Source organism: Euleptes europaea, chromosome 2, assembly GCF_029931775.1.
Source record: "Euleptes europaea isolate rEulEur1 chromosome 2, rEulEur1.hap1, whole genome shotgun sequence".
In the NCBI taxonomy this organism is placed as follows: Eukaryota; Metazoa; Chordata; class Lepidosauria; order Squamata; family Sphaerodactylidae; genus Euleptes; species Euleptes europaea.
In genome coordinates this window covers 63,435,916-63,462,848 of record NC_079313.1, presented here as the reverse complement: position 1 = coordinate 63,462,848, position 26,933 = coordinate 63,435,916, and the positions used below count along the sequence as shown (strand labels likewise).

Genomic DNA, 26,933 nt, shown 5'->3' with positions numbered 1-26,933 from the left:
AATCTACCGTAAAAAATGCCCCATAGCGTGGGACTTGGTGTTGTCACACTAGACAGCAGTGCACTTTCAAAACCACTAAGTGTACCTAGAAATGTAAAAATGCAGGAAATTTTGAAGCCACAGGGAAAAACATTTTTTTCCATTTTGTTCTCTAGAAAAACATTGAAATTTGGGGGGAAATTGAAATATATGCAATTCTTACTGTCCTCTCAAGCTTAAACTAAGTTTACTGCTTTAACAACATAAAAATGCATCATTTATAACTTCCTTAGCATATAAAATTGCAATGTTTGATGCATTCATGGGATTCAAAAGTTATAAATGCCTTAGTTTTGTACAAGCAAAATTGCAAATATATCAAATATATCAATACTTTAGAGAAAACTGCAAGGTAATGCACCCTATGCTATCTTAGCATATGTTCCTTAATTTTCCTATCTGGTTAGAGAGAGCTCAATTCTCAATAAAACTCAATTCTCAATAAATTCTCAGAGTTGTCCTCTGAGGCTTTGGTGCAGTTTCTGCCCCGCCTTCTTCTGATCTTTCCCCCCCTCCAGCATGTAGTTAGGGAAATATGCTAATTTTTACCCGTTCTGCGGGTATATGTGGTTTGAGAGAGAGGTAAAAAGGTCAACCACAAGGTCAACCACAAGGTGGATCAAAAAGACACAGATGGTATGCAGCAGTGGAAAGCAATGAAAGCCCTGCATGCTCCCCTCATGAAGGTTAGGTATCCTAGGTGCAGAAATGCATTTTGAATTTAAGAGCTGCATGTGTTTACAGCATGCCCAGCTTATCTTTAACAGCATTCCATTCAGTCTAAAACAGGAAATATTTCATGGGAGTTTTTTTCAGTACTCCCCTAAATTTCAAATTTTTCCAAAAAGGTCTTTGGGAAAAAAAAGTGTTTCTCCGTAAAAAATCTTTAGTTGTATTACATGGTATCTGAGATTGAGTAAAAAAAAGGTGGCTGGATTATAGGGTTGCCAACCTCCAGGTAGTAGCAGGAGATCTCCTGCTATTACAACTGATCTCCAGCCAATAGAGATCAGTTCCCCTGGAGAAAGTGGCCACTTTGCCAATTGGACTCTATGGCATTGAAGTCCCTCCCCTCCCCAAACCCTGCCCTCATCAAGCTCCACCCCAAAAACCTCCCACCGGATTCAAAGAGGGACCTGGCAACCCTAATTATCATGTTTGGTAAAGAGTTAGATAAAAGTGTAGTAGCAACTTAGAGACCAACAACATTTTTGGGATATAAACTTTCAAGAGTCCAAACTCTCTTTGTCGGAAACATGTTTTGCTAAAGATTTCTTATTTGTTTGTAAATTCTTTAAAAAGATAGTATTTGTACAGGACTATGGAGCAGTGAAGTCACAGAGAATGCAAACTTTTAAAGCCTTCAATATAAAAACATGCTTTTTGGATTTGTGAAGTCATCTGTGGTATGGCATCAACAATCCACGGAGAAGTGGTTGGTATTTAATTGTATTATGAGTTTTTTGTTGATGTAATTTATGCACCTATGTTGTTTTCGGAAGAGATGGAGCAGGCATAAATCTTTGGGTTAAGATTCAGAACTACGTTGCACAAATCTGGAGCGGGGGAATGGTCATTAATCAGAGTTTTACAGTGGAATCCTAAGCAAAGTCATACCCTGTTAAATCCATAGAAGTCAATTTGTAGTCTTGGCATTCAATACAGGGATTATTTTTGGATCAAATTTATTTTAAAGCCCCCCCTTTACCTTAGTTTTCTGTAGTAAAAGATGGTGAGGCTCAAGACAGCCTGGATGTTTTGCCCTTTCGTTCTTTGATGTTCTGTAGAAAAGTACTTTTTTAAAAAATAAAGTGAATGGTGCTGGAATTTAAACATGCCTGAGCATTACATCTCTTCAGTTCTTTAGCCCCTCTCCTAGCTTTTGGGTGAGGTGAGTACTGCAAGGGCCCCAGGCAGAAAAAAGGTGACAGAACAGTAAAGATGAGAGTGAATTTGATCAGTAAGGGGTTAACCGATTCAGTTCTGGCTGATGTGTGTGGAAACTTTAAAAAATAGGTTGCCTCCAGAAGCAAAGAAGGTTTAAAGAGCTAGTATGAAAAGGATCTTGGATGCACATTTGTATTGACAGCAATGCATTGCAGAGATACCTGCAGGTGGAGGCACATTTAATGTACATTTAATGAAAGAATGAATGTATTCTAAAAGAACATCTAGTAGAGTGCTCTGGATATGATACTTAAAAAAAACCCTGATGGATTTCATTTTCTTTTCCAATTTAGAACAGATGTATCATTGGAAAGCAACTCTACAAATTCACTAAAGAACAATTTCACAGTTACTCATTGTATTGCCATAAAACACGAAAAATATGAATGTCAGATTCCTTCAGTGAAACTCAACCACACTTACATTATGTGGCTCAAGATCACACATGGAATGGCATTGTTCCGGTCACCATTAATGTTGGTCATGCCATTAGATATCGGTAAGTTTCATTCCATTGGTTACAGCATAGAATCACAGTACAGACTGAAGGAGGCACCCAGCTTTGTGAGTCCAGTTGTTTGTAATGTAGCAATACTAAACTTTAGGCAACAGCAAAAGGAAGTTCTTAGTGTGTGTCTGACAGCATTTCTGCACTTGCAGCATTGTGTAACACGGTGGTCATCCAGAAGAGACAGACTGGTTTCCATTTCAGGTAGTTTTTGCAGCACTCCAGAGTGTGCTAAACATCAAATGTATTTGTTGTGATGTTCTCACAATAGTAGTGGATTCTTATGATGAAACCTAGGGCCAAATTAGATGTTCTGTTTTTTAATGATTTCCCTCCCCTAAAACAATCCCGAGGGTGTTATTTCCCCCTAAAGGGGGCCATGTTCCCTTTAACATAGAAAATACTGTTCCTGGGTAGGGTTGCCAACTCTGGTTTGGGAAATTTTGGGTGTGGAGGGGAGGGATTTCAATGGGGTATAATGCCATAGAGTCCACCTTCCAAAGTGACCTTTTTCTCCAGGAGAACTGATCTCGGTCACCTGAAGATCAGTTGTAATAATGGGAAATCTCCAGCCACCACCTGGAGGTTGGCAACCCTGCCCCTGGGAGCTGGTTTGGTTCACAGTGCAGTGGTAAGGCTGATATCCTTTCTCCCTCCACATTATAGTCCCAGTCTGAATCAGGGCTCTGCAGTGCTTGGGAAATTAGTTCCCAGCAGCTGCCTGAGTGGAATAAGAATTGAGTTGGTAGAACCCAACTCAACATTAAATATATAGGTTGACCTTATATGAATAGGGGGTATCTTTATCCCATAGCCTCCTTTAGGGATGTGTATTGGGAGCAGGGGTATGCAGGAAAGGTCTTCAGCCTTTGCATCCATGGAGAGACTACTATAGCTAACATAGAAGCTGATGATTTAAGACCTTGCCTTGCGAAATGGAGGTGATTAAAGCCTTTTCATAGGAATCTGGGTACTTTTGAAGGGAATGCTAATCATCCCTTTTTGTCTATATCCTTGACATCTAGAATCCATTCCATGTTGAGGAAGGCATGATCCAGCAGAGTTAAGAATTTTTAAGACTCATTGATTTAAAGGGATATGTAAACAACATATGTAAACAAACATGAGAGCCAGCATGGTGTAGTGGTTAAGAGTGGTGGACTCTACTCTGGAGAGCTGGGTTCAATTCCCCACGCCTCCACATGAAGCCCGCTGGGTGACCTTGGGCCAGTTACAGTTCTCTCAGAACTCTCTCAGCCCATGCAGAGGCCAGCAATGCCAAACCTCCTCTGAACATCGCTTGCCTTGAAAACTCCAAGAGGTCACCATAAGTCAGCTGTGACTTGATGGCACACACACAAACATCTGACCTGGATAGCCCCAGGCTAGCCTGATCTCGTCAGATGTCAGAAGCTAAGTAGGGTCGGCCCTGGTTAGTATTTCGATGGGCAACCTCCAAGGAATACCAGGGTCATGACGCGGAGGCAGGCAATGGCAAACCACCTCTGAATGTCTCTTGCCTTGAAAAACCCTACATGGTCACCATAAGTCAGCTGTGACTTGATGGCACCAAAAACCCCACATTTCCAAAGAGAATAATATAGGGGAAATACCTTCACCTTAGTCATTACAGACTGATGATACTCATTTTGCATATTAATCTTATCAGTTATACATAAACGTGGACAAACACACAGGGGACAATCTGGCCAAAGGTAACCAATTTTTTTTTTTTTTTTTAGAAAGCCCACTTAGGTAACATCTCTCCCTTTAAAGTCAATGGGCCTTCAGATGTTTAACTGTTCTGGGTAATACAGTGTGTTAAGCATTTGTGTACAGTATTTGGATTTTTCAGCTGTTATATCCAAACATTTGTGTGTGAAAAGCCAAAAATGTGAAGTCAATATAATCAACTGTCTTAATTTACAGAAAAATCCCTTTCAAAAAGTACTTCTTTTGAAAGGTACTTCCCACTCCCAGCACCAGCACGATTCTAGTCTCCAACACTCAACATAAACAAAAATGTTTGGCAATGTGTCCAAATACTGAGTATCTTTGGACAGTTCTAAAAATCACTTATAATCTCCTTTGTTCGTATGACAATTGTTCCATTAAAGTTAGTATTTTAGCATTTAAAAAGGTGAACGTTTTACTCCCGCTATTTAATCAATCAGATGACAAATTCATTTTGGTACTTTCAAGATGCATAAGTAACTGTATATAAACATTTGGCCGATTTATTGGCTATTTAGTATTTTAAAATCCTTGCCATAATAAAAAGAGCATCTCAGTTATCTCTCAGTTATTTTTCTTAATTTATTTTTTTTTATAAATAAATTGAAACTTTTTAGAGTGAATCTTTCATGTTAGTTGTAGATTAAGTTAATGCTTTTGAAAGATTATGGGATTGTAGCAATACTGGCATCCTGATTCTAAATTACATCTCCAAGCAGTCTTCTCTTTTAAACCTGGAACATCTAGCTAGTAGAATTGAAAATGGCATTGAGTCATATATTCTAAGTACACTGCAAAGTTTAGAAGCTTTTTTTCAGAAATGTTGGGTAGGATTCAGACAGTCCCATTCACAAACATAGAGTACTTCCACTCACAAGGGAGGAGTTGCTAATTGTCCTTTCTGATTGTAATCCTTGCATCATTTCGAATCATTCTTATGAAAGTCCCTGACTTTTAGTAGTATATTTTCAGGAACATGCAGTGAAGAGCTACAGGGGCAAAAGGGGACTGGGGCTATGCGCAGAATACCTCAGGCAACTATTTGAATCTCACCTCACTGCATAGGGTACATGTGCAGAGCACCTCATGCCACTATTTGAATCTTGTTCGTGGTTTAAATAATGTGCCCTTTAATTAGTAACCTACATAAAAAGAGCCATTTGATGCCGAGTGTTATGTAAAAGATTAGTGTTAACTGGAGCGGAACTGTTGTATTTGAACTAAATCATAGCAACGGTACACATGGCAACAGAAGAAGACATTGTCAGACCCTGTAGGCCACAATTAAAACTAAGATGTTCTCTCTTGCTTTTTTTAAAGTGGCAAGCAGAACTGTAATAAGCAGAACTTCTGTGCTAACACAAATATTGTATCTAAAAATGTGTCATGTCATGAAGGTTCTAGGATAGTTTCTGATTTCCTTGTCTTGGACTTTAAGAAGCTGTGTGACAAACCACTGCTTGTGCATCTCTGTATACAGCAGTACAGACCGTTGCCCACACAGTTTTGCAGCATCATGCATGTAGAGTAGGGTTGCCAGGTCCCTCTTCACCACCGGTGGGAGGTTTTTGGGGTGGAGCCTGAGGAGGGTGGGGTTTGGGGAGGGGAGGGACGTCAATGCCATAGAGCCCAATGGCCAAAGTGGCCATTTTCTCCAGGTGAACTGACCTCTATCTGCTGGAGATCAGTTGTAATAGCAGGAGATCTCCAGCTAGTACCTGGAGGTTAGGAAGCAGTACAGGTTAATATATATAAACAAAGTGCAGGTTTTATGAGCTACTGTGGTGAAACGAGGACCAAATACATGACACATACAAAGCACAAATATATACAATATATACATTCCGCACAAAGCAGAAATGATTCCAAAGGTCTCAACCGAGTACCAGGTAAGTAACAGTATTGTAATCTTTGTGTATAGAGTCCATATAGAGCCACAATCATGATTGTGGCTCTATATGGACTCTATACACAAAGATTATAGATCTCCGATAGATTATAGATCTCCGATAGAGATCAGTTCACCTGGAGAAAATGGCCACTTTGGAAGGTGAGTTCAGTGGCATTATATCTCACTGAAGTCCCTCCCCTCGCCAACCCTCTCCCTCCTTAGGCTCCACAACCCAAATCTCCAGATAGTTCCCAACCTGGAGCTGACAACCTTATGTGAAACTGTGTTGGGATACAGTTCATTTTTGCTCAGTTTTTTGGTTCTGTCTTGTTTTTGTTCTTCTGACAGATATCTGGCTTGCCTGAGGGTTTCTCAGGATTATGGCCATTAACTATATACATCAAGTTGATCAAAGGTAGACTTGGGTTAAGACTTTAGGTGCTCATACCTTAGAAAACCCTGCTTTTTTAATCAAGGCCCGTGGGGAATTTTGCTTTTTAGGTAAGACTGACCAAGAAATCAGTATGTGTTGAGCTTCAAGATATAGATAAGCTTTTCACTAAATAGAAAATGGCAAGTTCTAAATAGAACTGGTAAATATTGCCTATAAGAGTGGCCAAAACAATTATTTTTAATCTACATTTTGTGTGTTGTCGTTTTTTTTCGGGGGAGGGGGGGCGGACGGACTAATATTATGTGCAGAATTTAGAATATAGGGCATCTCAAAATAATTGAAATTGCAAAAAGATATACACTCCAACAACTAGTGTTTCCATACCAGCACCCTTACGAGCCAGTTAATCAGCATTGAAACCTGACATGCTTGGTAGCCAGGGAGGACAAAGAAATAAGGTCGTAGCAAGTGCACATGGCATTCCTCAGAGGAGTCCGATCAGTTACATTACTTCTTTGACTTGGTCTATCCCTGTTTTAAAACTAATGACAAAGAAGTCCTTGTAATTAGTAAAGCAGATGGTAGCTCCACTTAGCATTACCCCATTGGCTCCATTTTTGTAAACTATCCGAATTAATAAATTTAATTAGTCTAGCAGTATGTAATCTGTTCCTGGTAGGTCAGTTATCATTCTCCTTAACCCCAACTTGTTGATAACATTGAGTTAACTGAACATGGATCCATAGGTCTGAGTATATATGCTTTGTGTACAGAAAAAACATTGAATCATTTTAATTGTGTTTAAACTAAGATAATTCAGTAATGTTTGATGATTAATTATGGCTCAGTGGGTAGTATATTAAACTGGGATATTTGTAGGGTTGCCAGCTCTGGGTTGGGAAATACCTGGAGATTTTGGGGGCGGAACCTGAGCAGGGCGGAGTTGGGGGAGGGGAGGGACTTTAATAGGGGTATAATGCCATAGAGCCCCGGGGTGCAGAGTGGTAAGCTGCAGTACTGAAGTTAAAGTTCTGCTCATAACCTGAGTTCAGTCCTGATGGAAATCAGTTTCAGGTAGCTAGCTCCAGGTTGACTCAGCCTTCCATCCTTCTTAGGGTTGCCAGGTCGCTTGGATTGGCAGGCATCCATCTGCCGGCTCAGGAGCGGGGATTGCTAGCATTTGGGGGGGGGGTTGAGTGGTAGCGGCCAGTCATGATTTTGGCCTTCCAGGTGTGAACCGGAAATGATGTAATTGCATTGCATGCAACCCCCACCTCAGCTCTGCCCCAAAAACCACTCACCAGAGGAGAGGGGGCACCTGGCAACCCCAATCCTTCTGAGGTTGGTAAAATGAGTACCCAGTTTTCTGGGGGTAAAGGGTAGATGACTGGGGAAGGCAATGACAAACCACCTAGTAAATATCATGATGTGGCGTCACCCCATGGGTCAGTAATGGCCCGTGGTTTGCACAGGGGACTACCTTTACCTAATGCCAAAGGCCATTTATGCCTGGGAGGTTTTGCGATTTTGGACCTGGTGTGATCTCATACTATGATTTCCCCTGTTTACAGTTAGAATTAGTAGAGAATTGTACAGCAAGTGAAAATAAGGAAATACTGTTGTTATCCCCTGAGATTTAGAGTTGGGAGGTATTATATAGAGCTATAGCTATACATTCTGTTCAATCATCCATTTTCTGTGTAATTTTCATCTCTAAAAAACTGCCTTAATAATACAGCCCTGATCTGAGGCCCCATTTCATTACTACATTTCAACTGTGGATCACATTCTCATCCAAGCCTTCAAGTATTGAATTATGGTCTTTTGTCCACCTTTGGAAACAGAGCAAGCTGCCTCTACAACTGTTCCAGACCACAGCCACACTTCAGCAAAGCATTTAAGAATATGTTGAAATTCTTCTGCTGTATTGGGACATGAAGAAGTAGGGAAACTCTTTGTAGTTCAAGGCCAAATAGGATGACAGGGGTGATCTAGTCACTGTCATTTTCAGTGTTTTTTTGTCTCTCTGTGTTGTTGTGTATAAAATAAACAATGTATAAAATCAAGATAATATAATTATGTATTAATTATGGTTACTAGCAAGTACAATTTTGTTTTTGCAGTAAAGCCAGAACCTCCATTACATATGAAAATAGAAATGACAGATAAAGGACAGTTAAAGATCTCTTGGTCTAACCCATCACCAAAATCGTATTCACTTCAGTATGAAGTAAAATATTTTGCAAATGCAACTAGATATGTTTATCAGGTGAATGTTTTCTTTCTCTTACGGTATTTTAATTAAATGGAGTAATTCTAAGACGTGTCTTATGTTCTAACTGATACTCATTTAACATCAAATGATCTTCAACATTTTATTTATTAGAAATTCTGAAAAAATCTATAATGCAATACAATAGTGATGGACTTAACAGAATAACATTATTATGGTTGCTGATGTTTTTATTTTGTATCTTACAGTCTGTTTCTGGCAACCAAAATTTACTTCCATTGACTGGGGAGGGGAGAGGGATTTCTGCTGATTCCCCTTCCTACTTTGCCCCTGTGCTGTTCATAAGAACCTCTTGGCCCCCAAGAACAGGATTTCAGATGGCCAAGTAGACTACTGTAATATGGGGTAGGGGGAAGAGATGGGAAAATCCTGTTTTGCCAGTTCCACTCTGCCAGCAGATCTCAGATATAAGTCACTGTTATTATTTATTTTCTTCATCATCCCATCCTTCTGAGGAGCTCAGAGCTGCATGGAAAATTCCTTTTCATCTCTTACATAAACCTTCTAAAGTAGGTTAGATTAAGAGATAACAGCTGGCCCAGAGTCATCAGTGAGCGTCCTAGCCAGTTCAGGTTCAGTAATCACCCACTGCACAGCAATGTCTCTCCATATTTTCACATAGCCATAGTTCCTTGGCACAATCTATTGAAAGTTTGTGTTGAAACCAATGGGATTGAGCTGCCATTTCAGCAGGACTAATTCATTGCTGTTCCACTGGTTCACACTATAGTAACGTTTAACCAAAAGAATATTTTTGAAAAGGTGAGATTCTGGAATAAAAGGTGATGGCTTACTTTACGTGCGGCCATATATCATTGGCCTAAACTGCCTAGAGAAATCCATTCTCTAAATACATTTTCCAACCATGCACTAATCAAGCCTGACTATGGCCAGAATCCAGACAGGCCTTTTGGTGAGCAGAAACTATTAATAGGATTTCTTTTGTCTCTAATCCTCAGTCATTTGGGGAAGGTGCAAGAGGTTTACAGAGGACCCAGAAAAGACTTTATATGCATATTTGGATCCAGGCCATACTTTATACCATTTCTAAACCAGGTGTTTAAAAAACAGAAGGAAGTTCTGACTAGTGTTAATGTAAAACAATTGTTAATGTTAATTGGCCACTCTTCTTGCTTTTTCCACTAAATGGTAGAAGACAAGGATTAACATGTTCGTTTTTTTAAAAAAATAATGTAAATAGGCAGTTGAAATTACCACGGAAACCTCATTGATCCTAAGCAATACCCTACTTGATTCTTCATATGTAGTTCAAGTTCGATGCAAGAGACTTTCTGGATCTGGTCTCTGGAGTGATTGGAGCTCACCTTTTAACTTGAATCTACAAGGTATGTCTTAACAAAATTCTCATTAGTCAGTGCTACAATGTCACAGAATTTTATTTATTTGCTGAGAAAAAGATATATTTATAATGTGTGACAGAATTCATATGTGATCAAATATAAATCTATACATAATACTGTAACATGATAGATGTTGTTCTGAATAATTCCAAATGGTATTGCAATACATTAAATTATCTGTCTAAAACTTTATGGTTTCATGATTTTGCTTAGCCTTCCCCTTCCAGACAGGTAGATTCTGGGATGTGGAGCAAACTGCAGAGCCCTCTCAGGAGTCCAGGCTTTATCCCAGAAGCCCCGGGGAAAGATGATGATGCAAGTCTGCCTGTGCTGGAAACTGATGACTCAGTTTTCTATAAGAATACTATAAATATGATAATTAACTTTTAATGGTGATATTTTTTTCTAGAAAGGGGAAAGTTTTGTGCTGATCCCAAAAAGAAGCAATTCTAAAATTTTATGTTGAGCTTGTACATGGGTAACAAAAAGCTGGCTGGAAAATTCCGTGTGTCATCTGTGGAAATGTCTATGGCGAATGTGATCACACATTGTCTCCCAGGAATCTAGAGCCCAGTATCCACTTCTGGAAGAGTTGTTCCTCTGGGTTGAGAGACAGGGACATCTTCTGATTTCACCAAGGTGAGGGACTAGCTACATCCAGGATACTAAGAAGTGGAGAAAGTTGGCCTGTAAGAGAAAGAGGTACCACAAATTCAAGTCATGATATTGCAGCGGCTCCTGAGACTGCTCCGGGTGCAGGGAAACTCAGGCATGTTTTTCCCCTCTAGCGTTTAGTTCTTCCTCCAGTTGTCCAAAGATAGGCAGGGGGCTGTAGGTTGGAAGAAAAATAGAGTCCTCCAAGAAATTTATTTTGGAAAGACAGGAATTGTTCATCTCTCCAGACAGCTGTCCCACATTTTTAGATTTTTCTGGGGAGATCTTCTTAGAGGAAGAGGACAAAGTTTTGTAGATGAAGTAATCCCAGGTTGGTTTAGTCCAGCAGAATCTGTTGCCTTCGGAGTACTTTCTAAGGCTCTTATCCAAAGTTATTCACACTTTAGAACGTACTCCAAAGGTACAGCTTAGTAAAAGCACTACAGTGACCAGTACAATTTCTCCACAGGCACAACTCATTCTCTTTGCCTAGATTTCTTTGCCAAAATGCCAAAATGAATGTTACTTCCCCTCCCCCAACCCAACAGGCACACAGCATTTGTGAGGAACTAATTGTCCAAGCACCATGGGGGTCCAATTGGAATAGGCTTAAGCCTTTCCCCCCACATCATTTTCCTAACCTGGAATAATACTGCGGGGGGGGGGGGCATTATTTCCCCACGGGGGGGCTGTATGTGGACAGGAATGTGGTGACTCACTAAGAAAAGTAACTTCACATTTTAAATGTGACAGCTGTGTCAGGGTGAAGGTTAGCCATCAAATGCTATAGTATACACAGCTGTAGTATCACAGGCAGAAACTCCCATTCATCAGTTGTCATTCCAGCAGAAGGCGAGAACTCTTTTAAAGATGCACATGACAAGAGATAAAAGTTGCCCTGAGACAGTTTTGATGCTCCATGGCCATAGTAAGAACCTCCACTAGTAATTCTCTGTTTGCAAGGCCAATGGAGCTAAAGCCAGAGGACTTAGCCTCTGCAGATCCTAATGTATCTAAGTCCCTAAAGGAGAGGCTGAAATTTTCCATTTTTGTGGCCTTGACAACAGACTCATCTGTGGATGTTGTTCAGCTGTTTATTGGTGATTTGCTCTCCAGCATAGTGAGGATAGCTGTTGATCCTGGATCCCAGCTTCAGCAAATTCACCCTTTTCAGATTGCAGATGCTTTGGAGCATCATGTGATGTGGAGATGATGGCGAGCAAGAGAAATACCTTCTCTGCTATCAAGAAGATAGAAAAGTAAGCCAAACAATTCTTGTGTTTCTCAAACTCTGAACCCGTGGAAGATTCAAAAGTAGGTGGAATATAGCTACGCTTACTAGGCAGGGATTTTCTGTAGCTACTTTTGCAGGCCACAACCATCCCATCCCAGGGAAGACAAAGTCATGAAACCATTCTCTGCTTTAAGCCAGAAAGGTGATATTAGTCAGCACTTTTTAAATATGTGATGAATGTCCACAGTAGATTCTTGGGTGCTTTAGGCAGTGCTTGAGCAATCGTTCCTGGAACTATACCAGTTGCCCCTGACAATTATCCTTCATCTCTGCCTTAATAAGGTCACTATCCAAACATCAGGAAGAGACAGATGTACAAAAGAAGATCAACTATCCGGAAGATTCACAGCACCATCCCTAATATGGTCAAGAATCTGACCCATCTAGCACAGCTCTGATCTTTGCACAGCTAAACATTATGTTGGGGAACCAAAGTTTCTAAGAACAATGGGACCCACGTTGGCTTGTGATTGTGGCACAGGGGAAGGTGAGACTTCAGCCTTCCTCCTTGCACCAGCCTGAGGGACCCTATCTGGCCTGCTCTAGGCTCCATAAGCAGTATTCCATGAGCATGATGGATTCCTGCAACAAGGAAAATAGGGCCCCTCAAGGATGTTTTGGCTCAGGAAAACCGTGTGTGGAAAGGAGGCAGAAGTCCTTCTCCCTGCACCGTGGTCCTGAACATTATTGGGCCTCTGCACGTTTGGGAACTTTGCTTCCTTGACATTATGTTTAGCTATGCAAAGATCAGAGTAGAATTGGGGAACCCTGATTCAACTCATGCTAGAGGTAATGTCTACTTGGACTTCATTACATCTGCAGCATTCTCTTGAGAGTATTTACATTGTGCAGTGGTCTCACTCACATATATGTAGTTCCTTGAAAGTGTAGTATTAAAGAAACCTCCTCAAGTATTATTTATTTATCAAAACATTTATATCCCACCTTTCCTCTTGGTTCAAATATACAGCTTTGTTACATGGAACTGAATTTGAGTTTCTCCAAGATTTTAATTGGGACTTCTTCTGAGCCAATGTTGAAGGTTTCACTAAAGCAAATTGTGCTCAAAAATGAATTTATGTATCATTTTACAACGGAAAAGATTTTTTCAGTTCACAAAAACCTATACATTTTCCACAGATATTAGATAGTCTTAAGAGCAAATGCCTAGAGTCTTTTTATTGTTTATACATTACGGCAATTAGTTCTCCCCTTGTTTTCTCCTAGTCCACCTAAAGGAAAAGGATTGGCACAAGCTGGATATCAGGTGGGTGTTGAGATTTTACCTGGATAGCATTCAGGATCAGAAGCAGCCAAAAATGCTTTTGGTTTAAACTGGGCTCACTAGAAAGGACTGTTTCTAAGGCAACCATATCCAGAATGCTCAGACACAGAATTATTTCAGCAAGCAAACGTTCCCTTCAAGTTATATCACACAGTTAGGGTAAGCAGCCTCAATGGCTTTTGCGACAGGTCTTTCTTGGAAGAGAGTTGTTTGGCCACCACCTAGGCATCAGTTCACTCATTCACTAAATATTGCTTAACAGATTTCCTGTTATCAACAGATTTGGCTTTGGATACAGAATATCATGCTGGCTGCTAGCTCCCTTATGCGTGGCCTATATTAGTCTCACTTGATATTAAAGTGGAGATTGCACTCTGTTTACCTTGGAGCAAAAAGGATTTTTTTTTTTTTACTGTAAACTGCCATTTTTCAATATCCCTGCAGGCAGTTTACCAGAATCCTGATCAAGGTCCCCTTGGTCACCTGTAGTGTATCCCTTAGGCTCAGAGTCTCAAGAAGAGAAGGACACCCCCCTTCATTTCAATTGTTTCTTGTGAGTGCCATCTGCTTGTTACAGGATGTTAGGTTTACAGTGGGCCAAGTCATATTTTTACTAACCTTAGATAGCGATGACTGATGGGCTTCTGTTTTTCTTTGTTCTTGTTTGTGGAAGCAAGAGAGCCCTTCTTCCTGGTAGTCAGAAGATGACTGTGTCTTTTGGCCAGGATGAGGTGCTCTTCCAGTAGTGAACTTTGTCCCCTAGGTGCCTGATAAAGTTAGAAATAGTCCCTTTATGACCTGAATAGTTTGTCCAAAATAGCATCTGGATTGCAAAGCAGAGTACAGTTTTCCTTCTTTAAGTAATAAGCGTATAACTTTCCCCCCTCCTATCAGTTCTATACTTGAATTTGCTTTCTTTTAGTAGTAATAGTTTAAAAGGAAAATGATTCCAGAATAATTCCAGAAAACTTTGCATGCAAAAATGGAGTTCTAAATTTTTTAAAGTTAGTAGTTAATTAGATAATTACATCAGTAATTTCAGATCTGCAGATTGCATATTTTGGTTAATTTTCAAATAATTGAATTATGCTCAGGGGAAAAATCTGGGAGGGGAAGAAGAATTTAATTACTTCTTTAGAAATACCAGTGTACAGTCTACCAGAGGTTAACAGAGGCATTTGGTTAGATATTTTTTGTTGACTTGAAGTGACGGGTTGCCTGCTCTGGTTGTCATTTTCCTACTAAAATTAAATTATTTTCTTGTAAGCCTATTTGCAGTTAATAATATATTACTGGAATTGTGTCCTGGCAGCAAACAACTTGCATATAGTACTGTAGGGAGGTGTGTTGTTGTTTTTGGTGAGGCAAGTTGGTAGGTCTGTTGTTTGTGAAGAAGTGTCCCAGTGTACACCTATAGACCTAGTTCCAGTATTCATTTCTGCTCTACCTAGGGTCTATCACATGACCAAGAAACAGAACCTGTGTATGGCTTATTTTTTGCTATTAATTCCTATAGGGAAAGTAGATCTTTGGTATCACATTGCAGAGGGGCAGAACCTAACTGTAACGACAGGGATTAGTCAGGCTTCCAGTAATAAGGACAACAGTGGTTGAGAGTAATGTTATTTCCTTCCCTTCTGCAAGCAACTTCAGATGTTGTGTAAGACTGGAAAATAGCTTTTGAATTCTTATGTCTCCTCCAGTCAGGAGGCAGGAGGAGAAAATGTACCTCCTGTATTGAGAGTAGACCATGTTTAGTTTGAGAAACAGGGGTCTGGACCAGGTTTTGAAACTCAGGCTCTACCCATAGCAATTGCTTTTTTCTCCCCCCATATCTTTCAGGCTCAGTGAGTCTTTTGCCTAGTAGAATAACTTAACAGTTTCTGGCTGCACAAGTAGGGTCAGACCCTGTCATCTCTCAACAGAAGGGCGCTGATGGTCACAGATGGTTACAGTTCCAACCCACATTCCCTCCCTCCCTCCAGTCCTTTCTGACCCCAGGAATTATGGAGTAATTGTCATGGGTTGGGACAGCTGCAGTGAGGTGAGGAAGGGGGCGACACAAAATCACTCTTTGGGTGTCTTTAGGTGTCATTAGAGCTGGAATTTTGGAAGAGGGGAGATGGAGGGAGTATTTTTGCCCATTTCCCCTCTCCTCAGTGCAGCCTATGTGGCTATTAGGAATCAACTTTCCTGTGGTCAGAAAGGAGTGCTTGGGGAAGAGGAATGTGAGAAGGATCATTGTGCTCACAAACCTTGGGTTCTAATCCAGACAATCCATTGGAAAGTGTGTATGCAGTTCCTGATAGCTGTTTCTCTGATGAATGATATGAAATATTAGTAGTCAGTAAACATATGTTTTACTAGTCAAATACCATGTTGTGATGAGCATGACAACAGCTTTAGGGAAGATAATTTTCTCCCTGCAGGGGACTCAAATTCACTTATTCTCTCAATGGCTCATGTTTAATGTTACACCAATAGAAGAACAGTAAAAACAAAGAGACTGGGTTGCATTCACCTAAGTACATTAACACCAGAAGTACAAAATGCTTAAACCAAACCATTATATTTTATGCATTTAATTAGTATTATGTTCAGACCAGTGTTTAACCAGGAAGTTCATACTTAGAGAACATTAATAGATCTGTATTCTCATTTAGAAGAGAACCTGTTTTGTGGGAAATCCCTTAGCTATACAGGAAGTCTGTTTTATTTGTTAAAGATTTGCCGCATACTATACAGCATATTAGCTCTTTATAGTAAAATTCTTCATTGCAGGTTTGAGGCCTTTAATGTGTTCAATTAGGGATCAAACTAGGGATCAAACTGATGACTGGGCTTTCACAGCCACTTATGATTTAATGTAAATGAGTTCTATGTGGCATTATAATTATTTAAGTACTTTCTTAGAATGTCATACTCACATTACCATTTTACCAGTTTATTCCAAAGATTGCAATGTGTCACTGGAATATTCTGTAGCTGTTCTGATTCTTGCTCCTTCCTCCTGTCTCTACAGGATAAGATAAAGTAGACCTTGAGTTTATGTGTTCACTCCACTCAATAACAGACAGTCCAGGGAACTCTCATTTTTTCTAGGGTTTATGCAGTGGGAGGGAATGGGCAGCTGGTGTTGGGAACAGGTAGGAAGGAACATTAACACTGCAATCCTAAACTGAATTATACCCTTCTGAGCCTTCTAATATGTGTAACTATGGATAGGACTTCACTGCTTCTCATCTCACCATATATAGGGCGGGGGATAAGATCTAAACTTTGAGCAATGGCTGTTCCACTGGAGGACAAGCTACTTAAGTTGGAAGAAGGCTTCAAATTTTTCTGAACAGTAAATGGGCTGATCCTTCTATTATGCTTTGGTATGATGTAAATATGATGGCTAAAAGAGGCTTCACTTCTTAGATTTCTGTTGTGCTAAATTATGGGTTTGGTGGATTTTTTATGGTGCATTTAGTGGCATCAAGTCGCTTCTTATGGCGACCCTATGAATTAATGACCTCCAAGACATCCTATCGTTAACAGCCTTACTTAGGTCTTGCAAACTGAGGGCTGTAGCTTTCTTTATTGAGTCATTGTCATTGTCTTTCTTTCTTTGGCTGGGGGGATTTGCTTTAATCACTTCATATTAAGCGGACACATCTCGCAAAGTTTGAAAAATTACTGACTTAACAAAGCATTGATTAGTGGATGCACACAGCGTATCTTGGCTAGAACCATTTTCTTCTGGAATAAAATTCTACCAGCTTCAGGCATTCCAAATTCAGATTTAAAAGCTGTCCACATTGCTTCATTTGGGCAAGTTTGTAACATATAATTTAATCAGCAGGTAAACTGGAACAGCTGTACTGGACCCGACTCTGAGTCCTGGTAGTAGTGTCTGGTACTTCAGATTTAGAAACCTAAGAATGATAATGATCCTTACCTAATTTTCATGGATCTGAGTGGGGCACTTAATTCAAGAGATCTGTAAAAGCTACAGGAGATACTATATCGTTTCATGCCTTAAATACAAAGCTAGTGTTCAGTTTCCTCTTGCAGTGTTTAACTCTTGGCACATGAATACCAGTGCTCATTTGCTCATTATTGGCAATGCTCATTTGCTCATTCTTGGCACATGAATGCCAACACTCATTTGCTATTCTCTGTATTTTTCCTCATTGATCGTACCACAATGTAATCTGTAATCATTTTATTTAATTTAATTTAAAATGTGACTTGGGGGACCCAAACAACACAACTCTCTCCTACAGTTATCTATTTATTTATTAGATATTTATTCACCCTCTTTATTGTGTGTAAATATTGTTCTTCTAAAGTATAATTATTATTCTTGCCTTCTTATTCACTAAATACATTTACAGAATGGACACCTGTTGATGCATTTTTTTTGTTTGTGTTCAAGATATAGTTGCACACTGAGAATTCATACGATATTCATAGTCATACAATCCAGATATGACACTGGGTTGAATCCAGCAATCCATGAGTGGAAGATACTGATGGATTCAGATCTTTCCTTTTTTCCGCTCCCCCCAGCAGTTCTGTCCAACGATGAGGAAAATTGATTCTTGGGCTGCAAGGCCCATGTGGACTAAGCACTCTGAGTTGGTAGTGTGGAGGGGAAAAGGGATTAAATTGTCCAGCAAAGCTGCACTGATAAAAGAGGGCGTAGAGGGCGATTATACTGTCTTCCCTCTCTTTAGCACAGCCTCCACGAAATGGGAATGGAATAACGGAAAGATCCATGATCCTTGGGTTAAGGTGGTGTGATTTGGTGTAAGTGATGGTTAGCATAAATAAGAAACTTAAAGAATGGATACTGGTTACACATTAAATGTTTCCTGGTTATATATTGTTATCATCATATAAAGTAAGTGTGTATGTTAAAAGTGTATTGCATTGCACACATTTTCTTGGAATTTATGATTGCTGTTTCTGTTGTCTGTTTTGTGACAGATGTCATGTACTTCCCTCCGAAGATTCTAGCAAGCGTTGGAACTAACGTTTCCTTTTATTGTATTTACAAAAACAAGAACAAAATAATCTCATCCAAGAAGATAGTTTGGTGGTTAAATTTAGCAAAAGAAGTTCCGAGAAGTCAATATACACTTGTGAATGACTTTGTTGGAAAAGTTACACTTATTAATTTAGAAGCAATGAAACCCGGTGGGAATTTCCTCTTTAATGCCTTGTACTGTTGTAATGAAAACAAAGAATGTAATCATCGCTATGCGGAATTATATATAATAGGTAAGATACCTGTTCTTTTAAAATAATTATCTGTAATTGCTGGTAAATGCTTTAATCTTAGTATATCAATTAATAAAATATGTTTCAAATAGATGTTAATATCAACATCACATGTGAAACGTATGGGAACTTACAAAAAATGACATGCAGATGGTCCACCAACACCGACCTCCTGCTTTCTGAAAGCACTTTGTTGTTAAGATACTACAGGTATGTATTACGATGATATTTTAATAAAGGCTCCTACAGTGGTTTCAAAACAGAGATAGATAAATTGACAACAGGGTCATACATTTAAGTCAATGACTTCAACTGACTTAGGTTCCATTCTAAGTGAGGGTACCAAACTTTAAAGTCTAATTGTTTTGGGCCCATGGCTGAAATACCTCCTCCATACAGTCCCCCTCATGTCTTGAAATTGTTAGAGGAGGCTTCCTCTGGGAAGAATCATTCGCTGTAGGGGATTTGCTGCTGCCCCTGCTATGCATTCAAGTAAATTTTTGAAACTGTTTTATTTACTTGAAGCTGTAAAATGTTAACATATCTGTATCCTGCTTTCTTATTAGTGCTGTAGTAAGGGAAGATGACTGGGGAAGGCACTGGCAAACCACCCCGCAAACAAAGTCTGCCCAGTAAACGTCGGGATGTGATGTCACCGCATGGGTCAGGAATGACCCGGTGCTTGCACAGGGGACCTTTACCGTTTTTTTTACCATACTTTGTTTTAAAATGATTTTTGTATTTAATCTAGATGTGTAAAAACAAATGGTGGCCATGGACTCACCCGGAGCTGCTTTGCAGGCGCAGGGCATGGACTGGGATAGGAACAGGCTGCTCCACGTCAGCCGTAGCAACAGAAAGGATTCTTGCTGTGGCAGCAGGGAGCCTTCTGGGCATGGCTCAGCAACCTTTTCAGCAAGCAAGCCAGTCACTGGCCACCTGGAACTTGTCTGGGGCTGGGGGCTGGAGCGGACCACAGAAGCACAGTTTTTGTTCTGGTCCACTCCTCTTCTTCTTCCTACTATGGTCTTTTATGCAGGGACGTTTCCCCTCAGTCACCCCCGCCGACTGCTTGGGACTTCCTTCTGATTATGTGTGCCTTTTCCGCCCATATGAGGTCGCCTTGCTCTCCCCGCGCATTTTGCCCATGTTTTCTGGATGCTGTTTTAGCCAAAATCTGGAAAACAAGGGCAAAACATGGGGGGAGAGCAAGGCGACCTCTGACAGGTGGATAAGGCATGCATAATCAGAAGGAAACCCCAAAGCAGTTGGCGGGGATGACCATGGGGAAACATCCCTGTATAGAAGGCCTATGCTGCCTGGGTCCAGCTGCTCAGCCAGGCTCCAGACATCCCTCCTCTTGGTGGAATTCTGTTTTACACGGTTTGTTCTTGTTCCTTTATTTCTTGTCACAGCTTTTGGGCAGTTTCTGGCATTGGGCCGGATCCATTTGCAGGGGAGGCTGCGCCTGCATATCTGCCTCCCCCAGGTGGGGACCCCTCTAAGGGGTCTTGGGGGTCAAGCCCTTCAGCAACATACCCTACTTGGAGTCTGTTGCCTGGCTCCACTCCCAAGTAGCAAGGGAACCATGTAATAGCTTGCGCCTATGGGGATCCACTAGGGTTGCCAACCTCCAGGTGGTAGCTGGAGATTTCCTGCTGTTACAACTGATCTCCAGGTGGCAGTGATCAGTTCACTTGGATAAAATGGCCGCTTTGGAAGATACTCGGTGACATTATAACCTATTGAAGTCCCTCCCCTCCCCAAACCCCACCCTCCTCAGACTCTACCCCCCAAATTTCTAAGTATTTCCCAACTTGGAGCTGGCCACCCTAGGGTCCACAGGCTTGCCATTCCAGGTTTACCCCTAGAATGTGGGTTGGGGAAGGTTCCATCAGCCTACAAATGGGTTGCCCGATGCCTGGATCTGTGCCCAATGCTACGCAAGTACTCCGTCAGCTGTAATCCATAAAAAAGCTGTGGCCTGTTTCACTCCACCTAGATCTCAGTGTGCTTTTGTGTCCCCTTTTCCCCGTCTGGCCACCTCCGCCTGCCCTTAGGACTGCAAGCTAAATATGCAGTGTCTGTGGGGCACATGTAAAGGCTTCTTTTTTGCCCTCTTCCTTGTTGAGATTTTGTGTTAAAAAACATACCTGAAAAAATTCTTAAAATAAAATAATGAATACTGATGCCCATAATCTTATACTTCTAACACTACAAAACTAAAAAGCAACACTAATACAGATCATATGCATTATTAGCTAAAAGTCTGCAACCTAAATTCCACAATGCATATTCAACATTGAAATATTTCTTTCTTTCTTGACTAGACATTGATTTTTCTCTTGAGACTAGAAGTAGAAAGTTTTTTTTGGGGGGGGGGTTAATTTTGTGTGCGTGTGTGTTTTTTTAAAGACCATCTAATAAAAACACAGTATATGGCATAGGTCATTAGAGAAAATTGCACTGATTTAATTGCATTTATTTCTCTGACATTAGCTGGTGAGATACCACTAAATGTGCCCCTCAGGAGCCATTATCTTTCTGACTGCCTGCTTGAAAATTTTGTGGTCCAGAGATATGAATGGCCATTCTTATTTTTTTAAAGGGTCTTTCCAATGTATGCCTTTTGTGAATCAGTCAACCACTAAAATCCAACAAGACTCATTCACACATGGTATTCCTGTAGTGCCCTACCTGATCAAGCAACCCCAACGTCCATTTTTACTGCACTTGTACAGGTATAGATTAATTGGTGGACTAGGTGCTCAGGGGGAAAAAAATTCAAGAGTGCACAATTCCATAGGTCCTTTTGTAGCGCCCCAGATCATATTCTTTGATGGTTGCAAGGACAAGTTTATAGCAGACTGGCTGCTGATGCTTAAAGGGCATGGGAAAACAACAATAGTTTTATAGTAGCAAGAACCAATATAAAGCTTATTATTGGAGAAGCTTCACCAGACCATAATCATGATACAGAGATGTATGTGCACGCAAAACAATTCTGTATGCTTTGAAGTGGGTGGGCAATCACATTGAGTTATGTGCTATTCTGCTTGGGCCCTGGCCTTTGGGAGGCATTTGATAGGGTACAGGGAGTTATTGCTGAATGGAAGGGGTTGAAATCCCTCAGTTTGCCTCAAATACCATGTGTGGTATTGTGAATCCTGAAACCTTCAGGATTTTCAAACGGAGATTGCTGTGTCTTTCAGTTCTTAGTCAGAATTTACTTGATGGTCCACTGAGTAGAGAAATCACAGGATAAGGCTGACAATCAAAGTTCAAACCTGGCAATGTTGACATCTTTGGCAGAATATAAATCTGGGAACTGAGAGTTGTCAGATGTGAATATGTTTATTTCCAGACTTGAATTTATTTTATTTCCAGAATTGCTGTTTTTATGTTTTGTATGCATTTTAATTCTGTTTTTTAATTGTTTTAATGATGAGGTTTTGGGAGGTTGATTTTAATGGTTTTAAAATGTGACTTCATCATGTATTATTTTAAATTATTAGCCACCTTTGTGGGGCTTGTAAGGGCAGAAAGGCAGGATACAATTTTTATGAATAAATCAATACTAAATATATATCGCAAAATAGAGAGCAAGATGTTGATCACTTAAAAATGACATGTGAAAGCTAGTATTTGTCATCTTTTTTAACATTATACATCATTGATCATAATGTATTATGGTGTCAACATCTGGATGCACATACTCTCATTACTAAACTGAAAATAATATTTTCATGTTTTTAAAGGAGTGATGTGTATTGTTCTGAGTCTTCTAGTATGCCTTCAGATTCAGAGGTAAAAGAATGCCATTCTCAGCGGAATAATTCTTATGAGTGCATCTTTCAGCCTTTTTACCTTTTATCTGGATACACAATGTGGATAGAAATAAAGCACCCATTGGGGACACTGACGTCTCAACCAGTGTGTATTCTTCCAAAAGAAGTAGGTAAGTAGAAACTCTTTGTAGCACTTTTCATTGTCTGATTAGAGAGTTTTATACAGGTCTTTCAATGACCTGCTAGTATACACTAATATTTAAAGGTGTAGATATTTAGAAAGAAAAACAAAAATAGAGCAAAGGCAATGGAAAAGTATTTTTGTCTTCTCTAAAAGCTAGTGTTTTTGCACCTGTATACTTACGCTTCTAATAAAAAGGTAAAGGTCCCCTGTGCAAGCACCAGGTCATTCCTGACCCATGGGGTGATGTCACATCCCGACGTTTCCAAGGCAGACTTTGTTTGCGGGGTGGTTTGCCAGTCCCTTTACCCCCAGCAAGCTGGGTACGCTTCTAATAGCTTGATGAAATTACATTGCTAAGATTGCATGCTTTGAAAAATGGCTTTTTCAAGCTCATTCTATATAAAAAGATATATTTTATAAGGCAAATGAATTCTTTTCCCCTCCACTCACTTCAAAGAATGCAATGAATCCCAACTCCTCCACCCATTTTTCTTTTCAGATTGCTTCTGTAATTCAGACATTCATTTGAAGTTTTCAAATTATACAAATATCAATTGCCCCTGCAGCTCTCCTGGCCAGTTGGTGGTTGCCTGGGTTGTTCCTGGGGATGGAGCTGAGCTGGTGGACCTCAGGTGGCCAGTTTTCATTCTGGTCCATCCGCTTGGCTCAACTTGCTGCCCTCACAGGTCCCAGGCTGCATTCTGCCTCACCAGTTTTCCAACCCAAGCCTCCCTTGCCTCAGTTGCATGTTTTTTTTTTTGAGGGTTCTAATTTGTGCAGTTCCATGGTTTATGCTGTAGTTGTTTGTTGTTCTGTTCCTTTAATTTACTACTGTCATAACTTGCTAGGTGGTTTTGGCATTGGGCTGGATCCTGGTTGTGGGCGCCATTAAGGGGCATTGATTAAGGAGGCATGACCAGCTTGGGGGCTGCTGGTGTCTCCTCGCCCCAGGTGGTAGGGAGATCATACAATAGCCTGCACCCAGGTGTTTCCATATAGCTGTCATCCCAGGAGTTTTTTCTTCAGCAGACAGACTGAGGGATGGGTTTTGTCCATAGGGCGGCAGGGGGGTTGCTCGATGCCATGGATCCATTGCCCTATGCCAAGCCAAACCTTTGCAGTTGTAATCGATAAAGTTGTGGCCTGTAACATCCAGTCAAGGTATAGTCTCAGTTATTAGCCAAGTACCTGACCACCCATTCACTGCTGGGGCCACAATCCTTATGTTGCACAACTGAGAAGTTTTGTGTGGAAGCTTCTACTTTTTGTCATTTAATGATTTTCTTGTTCTAGTGGTTTAATAGTTGTCAGTTTTCTGACAGCTGATTTTAGGGCCACACAGGAGGAGTCCAAGCTGTGCTATCTCAGAACTCTTACGTTTTTCTTTTAAATCCTGGTGACATTGGAGCTGCTATGATTCCCACATTATAAGACTTCAGCTAAAACAGCTTCTTGGTGGAAAGACAGGATGCAAATATATAGGGTTGCCAACTGCTGTATGATGATGAGATCTCGGTCATGGAACCTTAAGAGACAGGAGGTTTTTGGGGGAAAAGCATCAACACCCCCCAAGAATTCTACAGTTGATAATAGAGAGAGAGACCATTAGAAACTGAGAGTTGATAACTGACTGGTGAAGCTGATAGTTGAGGCTAGCAGCTGGAGAGGAAGCCAGTGGTTTAGGATCAAGAAGGATCCTGTGTGTGAAGGAAGTAAATTGAGTGTCCTTCCCTAAGGGAAATAGCTCCTAAGTAAAGGGGGTGATCCCTAACAAGTTTTAAGGAAAAAAACTGGGAAATTGTATGTTTTGTTCCTGACACCATCAAGATTTGAAATATTGTTTCAAGAAGCTTAAGACAGTTCAACTAAACAGTGAATGCCAAGGGTTCTCTATCAATACCTGTCTATTAAATACATCTTGATTACAAATCTATTGTTTACAAATATCTTGAATTTCCTCATTCCTGTTGTTGTTTAATCTGCCAGGTTTATTTTTCTAAGCCTCCCTGCAAACCTGACTATTCCATTTCCCTAAAAGAGACAAATAAAACAGATTTGATTGTTTATTTCATTAAGCCTCTCTTGTGCCATATTCTAACTTATATAAAGAACAAATTATCAGCGGATCCCTCATCCCTCTTAAGTGTGGGACAAACAAACAACAAGAGACAAGACATAAAGTCTCTGGAGTGATAGGGGTGGTTGGTGAGGGAAAAATAATTAAAACAAAAGGAGATCCATCATACCAACCCTCCAGGTGGGGCCTGGAGATCTCTTTGCTATTATAGTTGATCTCCAGATGACAGAGATCACTTCCCCTGGAGAAAATGGCTGCTATGGAGAGTGGCACTGTACCTTGCTGAGGTTCCTTTCCTCATCAAACCCCACCCACCCCATATCCCACCCCCAAAATTTCCAGCTATTTCTCCTCCCTGTTGTATTTATTTATTTATTTATTTATTTGATTTTTATTTTGACTTTTTCTGACTAAAGTCCAGCTCAAGGCGGCTAACAACATTTAAAATACAAAGTTAAAAATAGATACTCTATACAGCATATAGACTAACATTAAAATCCTGACCAAATATGAAGTACAAGACAGCACCCCCATAAAACTAATACCAATAATAGGGAGAACAATCAGGAAAGGGATGAAAAGAGAAGAAAAGGGGACGAGGAAAAGGAGGGGGAGGAAAAATGAGGAAAAGAAGGAAAGGTGGTGGAGAAGGGAAGGGACAAGAAGAGGGAGGCCAGATAGAATGCAACCATTGCTGTCCTCAACTATAGGCCTGGTGGATAGGGTTCCCAACTTCCACGTGGTGGCTGGAGATCTCCCGCTATTACAACTGATCTCCAGGTGACAGAGATCAGTTCCCCTGGAGAAAATGGCCGTTTTGGCAATTGGACTCTATGGCATTGAAGTCCCTCCCCTCTCCAAACCCTGCTCTCCTCAGGTGTTATACTCCCCTGAGGTCCCTTCCCTCCCAAACTCTGCCATCCCTAGGCTCCACTCTCAAAATCTCCAGTTATTTCCCAACCTGAAGCTGGCAACACTACTGTTGGATCATCTCAGTCCCTGCAGAACTGAGTGGGTCCCTCTCAGGCCCTGCAGAACTGAGCTGAGCCCCTCATGGTCTGGTTCTCATTTGATAGACTTCCATCAGGCCAGAGCTGAAAAGGCTCTGGGCAAGGACAGCCAGACACTTTTAATATAGGTTATAGGTTAGTTGAGAAGAAATGAAACATAGTTCTATTGCATTCAATTAGAAGTTTCATAGTCAATAAAATGCCTTTTGTTTAACTTTCTAGTGAAGCCATTTCCTCCCTTCAATGTTAAAGCAGAAATCACAAGGGAAGTGGGAATGCTGAATGTGAGCTGGAATAATCCAGAACTTCCCAAGAGTGATCTTCAGTTTCAGATCCGATATGCTCTCAATGGAACAGAAATAACCTGGGAGGTACGCACAGACTTAATCCATGATAGCCCATGCTTTGTAGGCTACTTGCAATGGTATTCTGTGGCCAGTTGATTAAAACTTGTGATTGAATGGTGTATAAGCAATTCCTTTAATTTTTTTTAACATTCTGTTTGTTTTGCAAAAGAAACACTTGTGGAGAGTCCTTTTCCCTGGATTTATTTAGTGGGAGCACACAGTCTGTTCAAAATTTAAGATCTTAAGCTGTCACTCAGAAATGATGACATTTGTCATAGGCCTTGTTGCTTTTTAAATTTACAGATGTATGAAGTTTCTGCTGTATCAGGAAGCTGTGTCAGTATAGAAGTTCAGGATCCCTGTGCAGTTTACATTGTTCAAGTGCGCTGCAGTGTCCTTGATGGAATTGGCTACTGGAGTGATTGGAGTAGACTTGTATATACAGTTGTTAAGGATATCAAAGGTAAATTTAACACCATATGCTTTTGGCTATTTTTTTCCTTTTAACTCAAATGCACATAAACAGGTGGTTCTTTTTACTTCTCAAATACAATTTTTTCAGCTCCATTGAGAGGGCCTGAATTCTGGAGAATTGTTAATGAAGATCCAGTAAGGAAGCAGAAAAACGTTACTCTACTTTGGAAGGTAAATCAATGATGTCAGGGTTGATGAGGTGGGAGAATGAAATATTACAAACCCAAATCACTTTTTTGTTTTCTTTTATTATAAATGTTTATTTTAAAAATAAAATAAAAGGATAAACATAAAAGAGAAGGATAGGAGGGGAGGGGGGTTCACAAATCTTATTTTACAGTTCAATTATATCGACAAAAGTATGCATGTCTACCCTGGGTTT

General features: G+C 40.4%; 1 protein-coding gene across 1 annotated transcript in view; it reads left to right on the top strand.

Annotated features, from left to right (window-relative positions):
* The window catches only part of LEPR (leptin receptor), a 58,820-nt gene that overhangs the window by 16,491 nt on the left and 15,396 nt on the right, over positions 1–26,933 (top strand). The window contains exons 4-12 of the mRNA XM_056844380.1: positions 2,280–2,485; positions 8,637–8,782; positions 10,008–10,152; positions 18,378–18,671; positions 18,764–18,881; positions 22,430–22,629; positions 25,953–26,101; positions 26,381–26,540; positions 26,640–26,722. Coding sequence (XP_056700358.1) covers positions 2,280–2,485; positions 8,637–8,782; positions 10,008–10,152; positions 18,378–18,671; positions 18,764–18,881; positions 22,430–22,629; positions 25,953–26,101; positions 26,381–26,540; positions 26,640–26,722 — 1,501 coding nt within the window. The remainder of the gene's footprint in view (positions 1–2,279; positions 2,486–8,636; positions 8,783–10,007; positions 10,153–18,377; positions 18,672–18,763; positions 18,882–22,429; positions 22,630–25,952; positions 26,102–26,380; positions 26,541–26,639; positions 26,723–26,933) is intronic.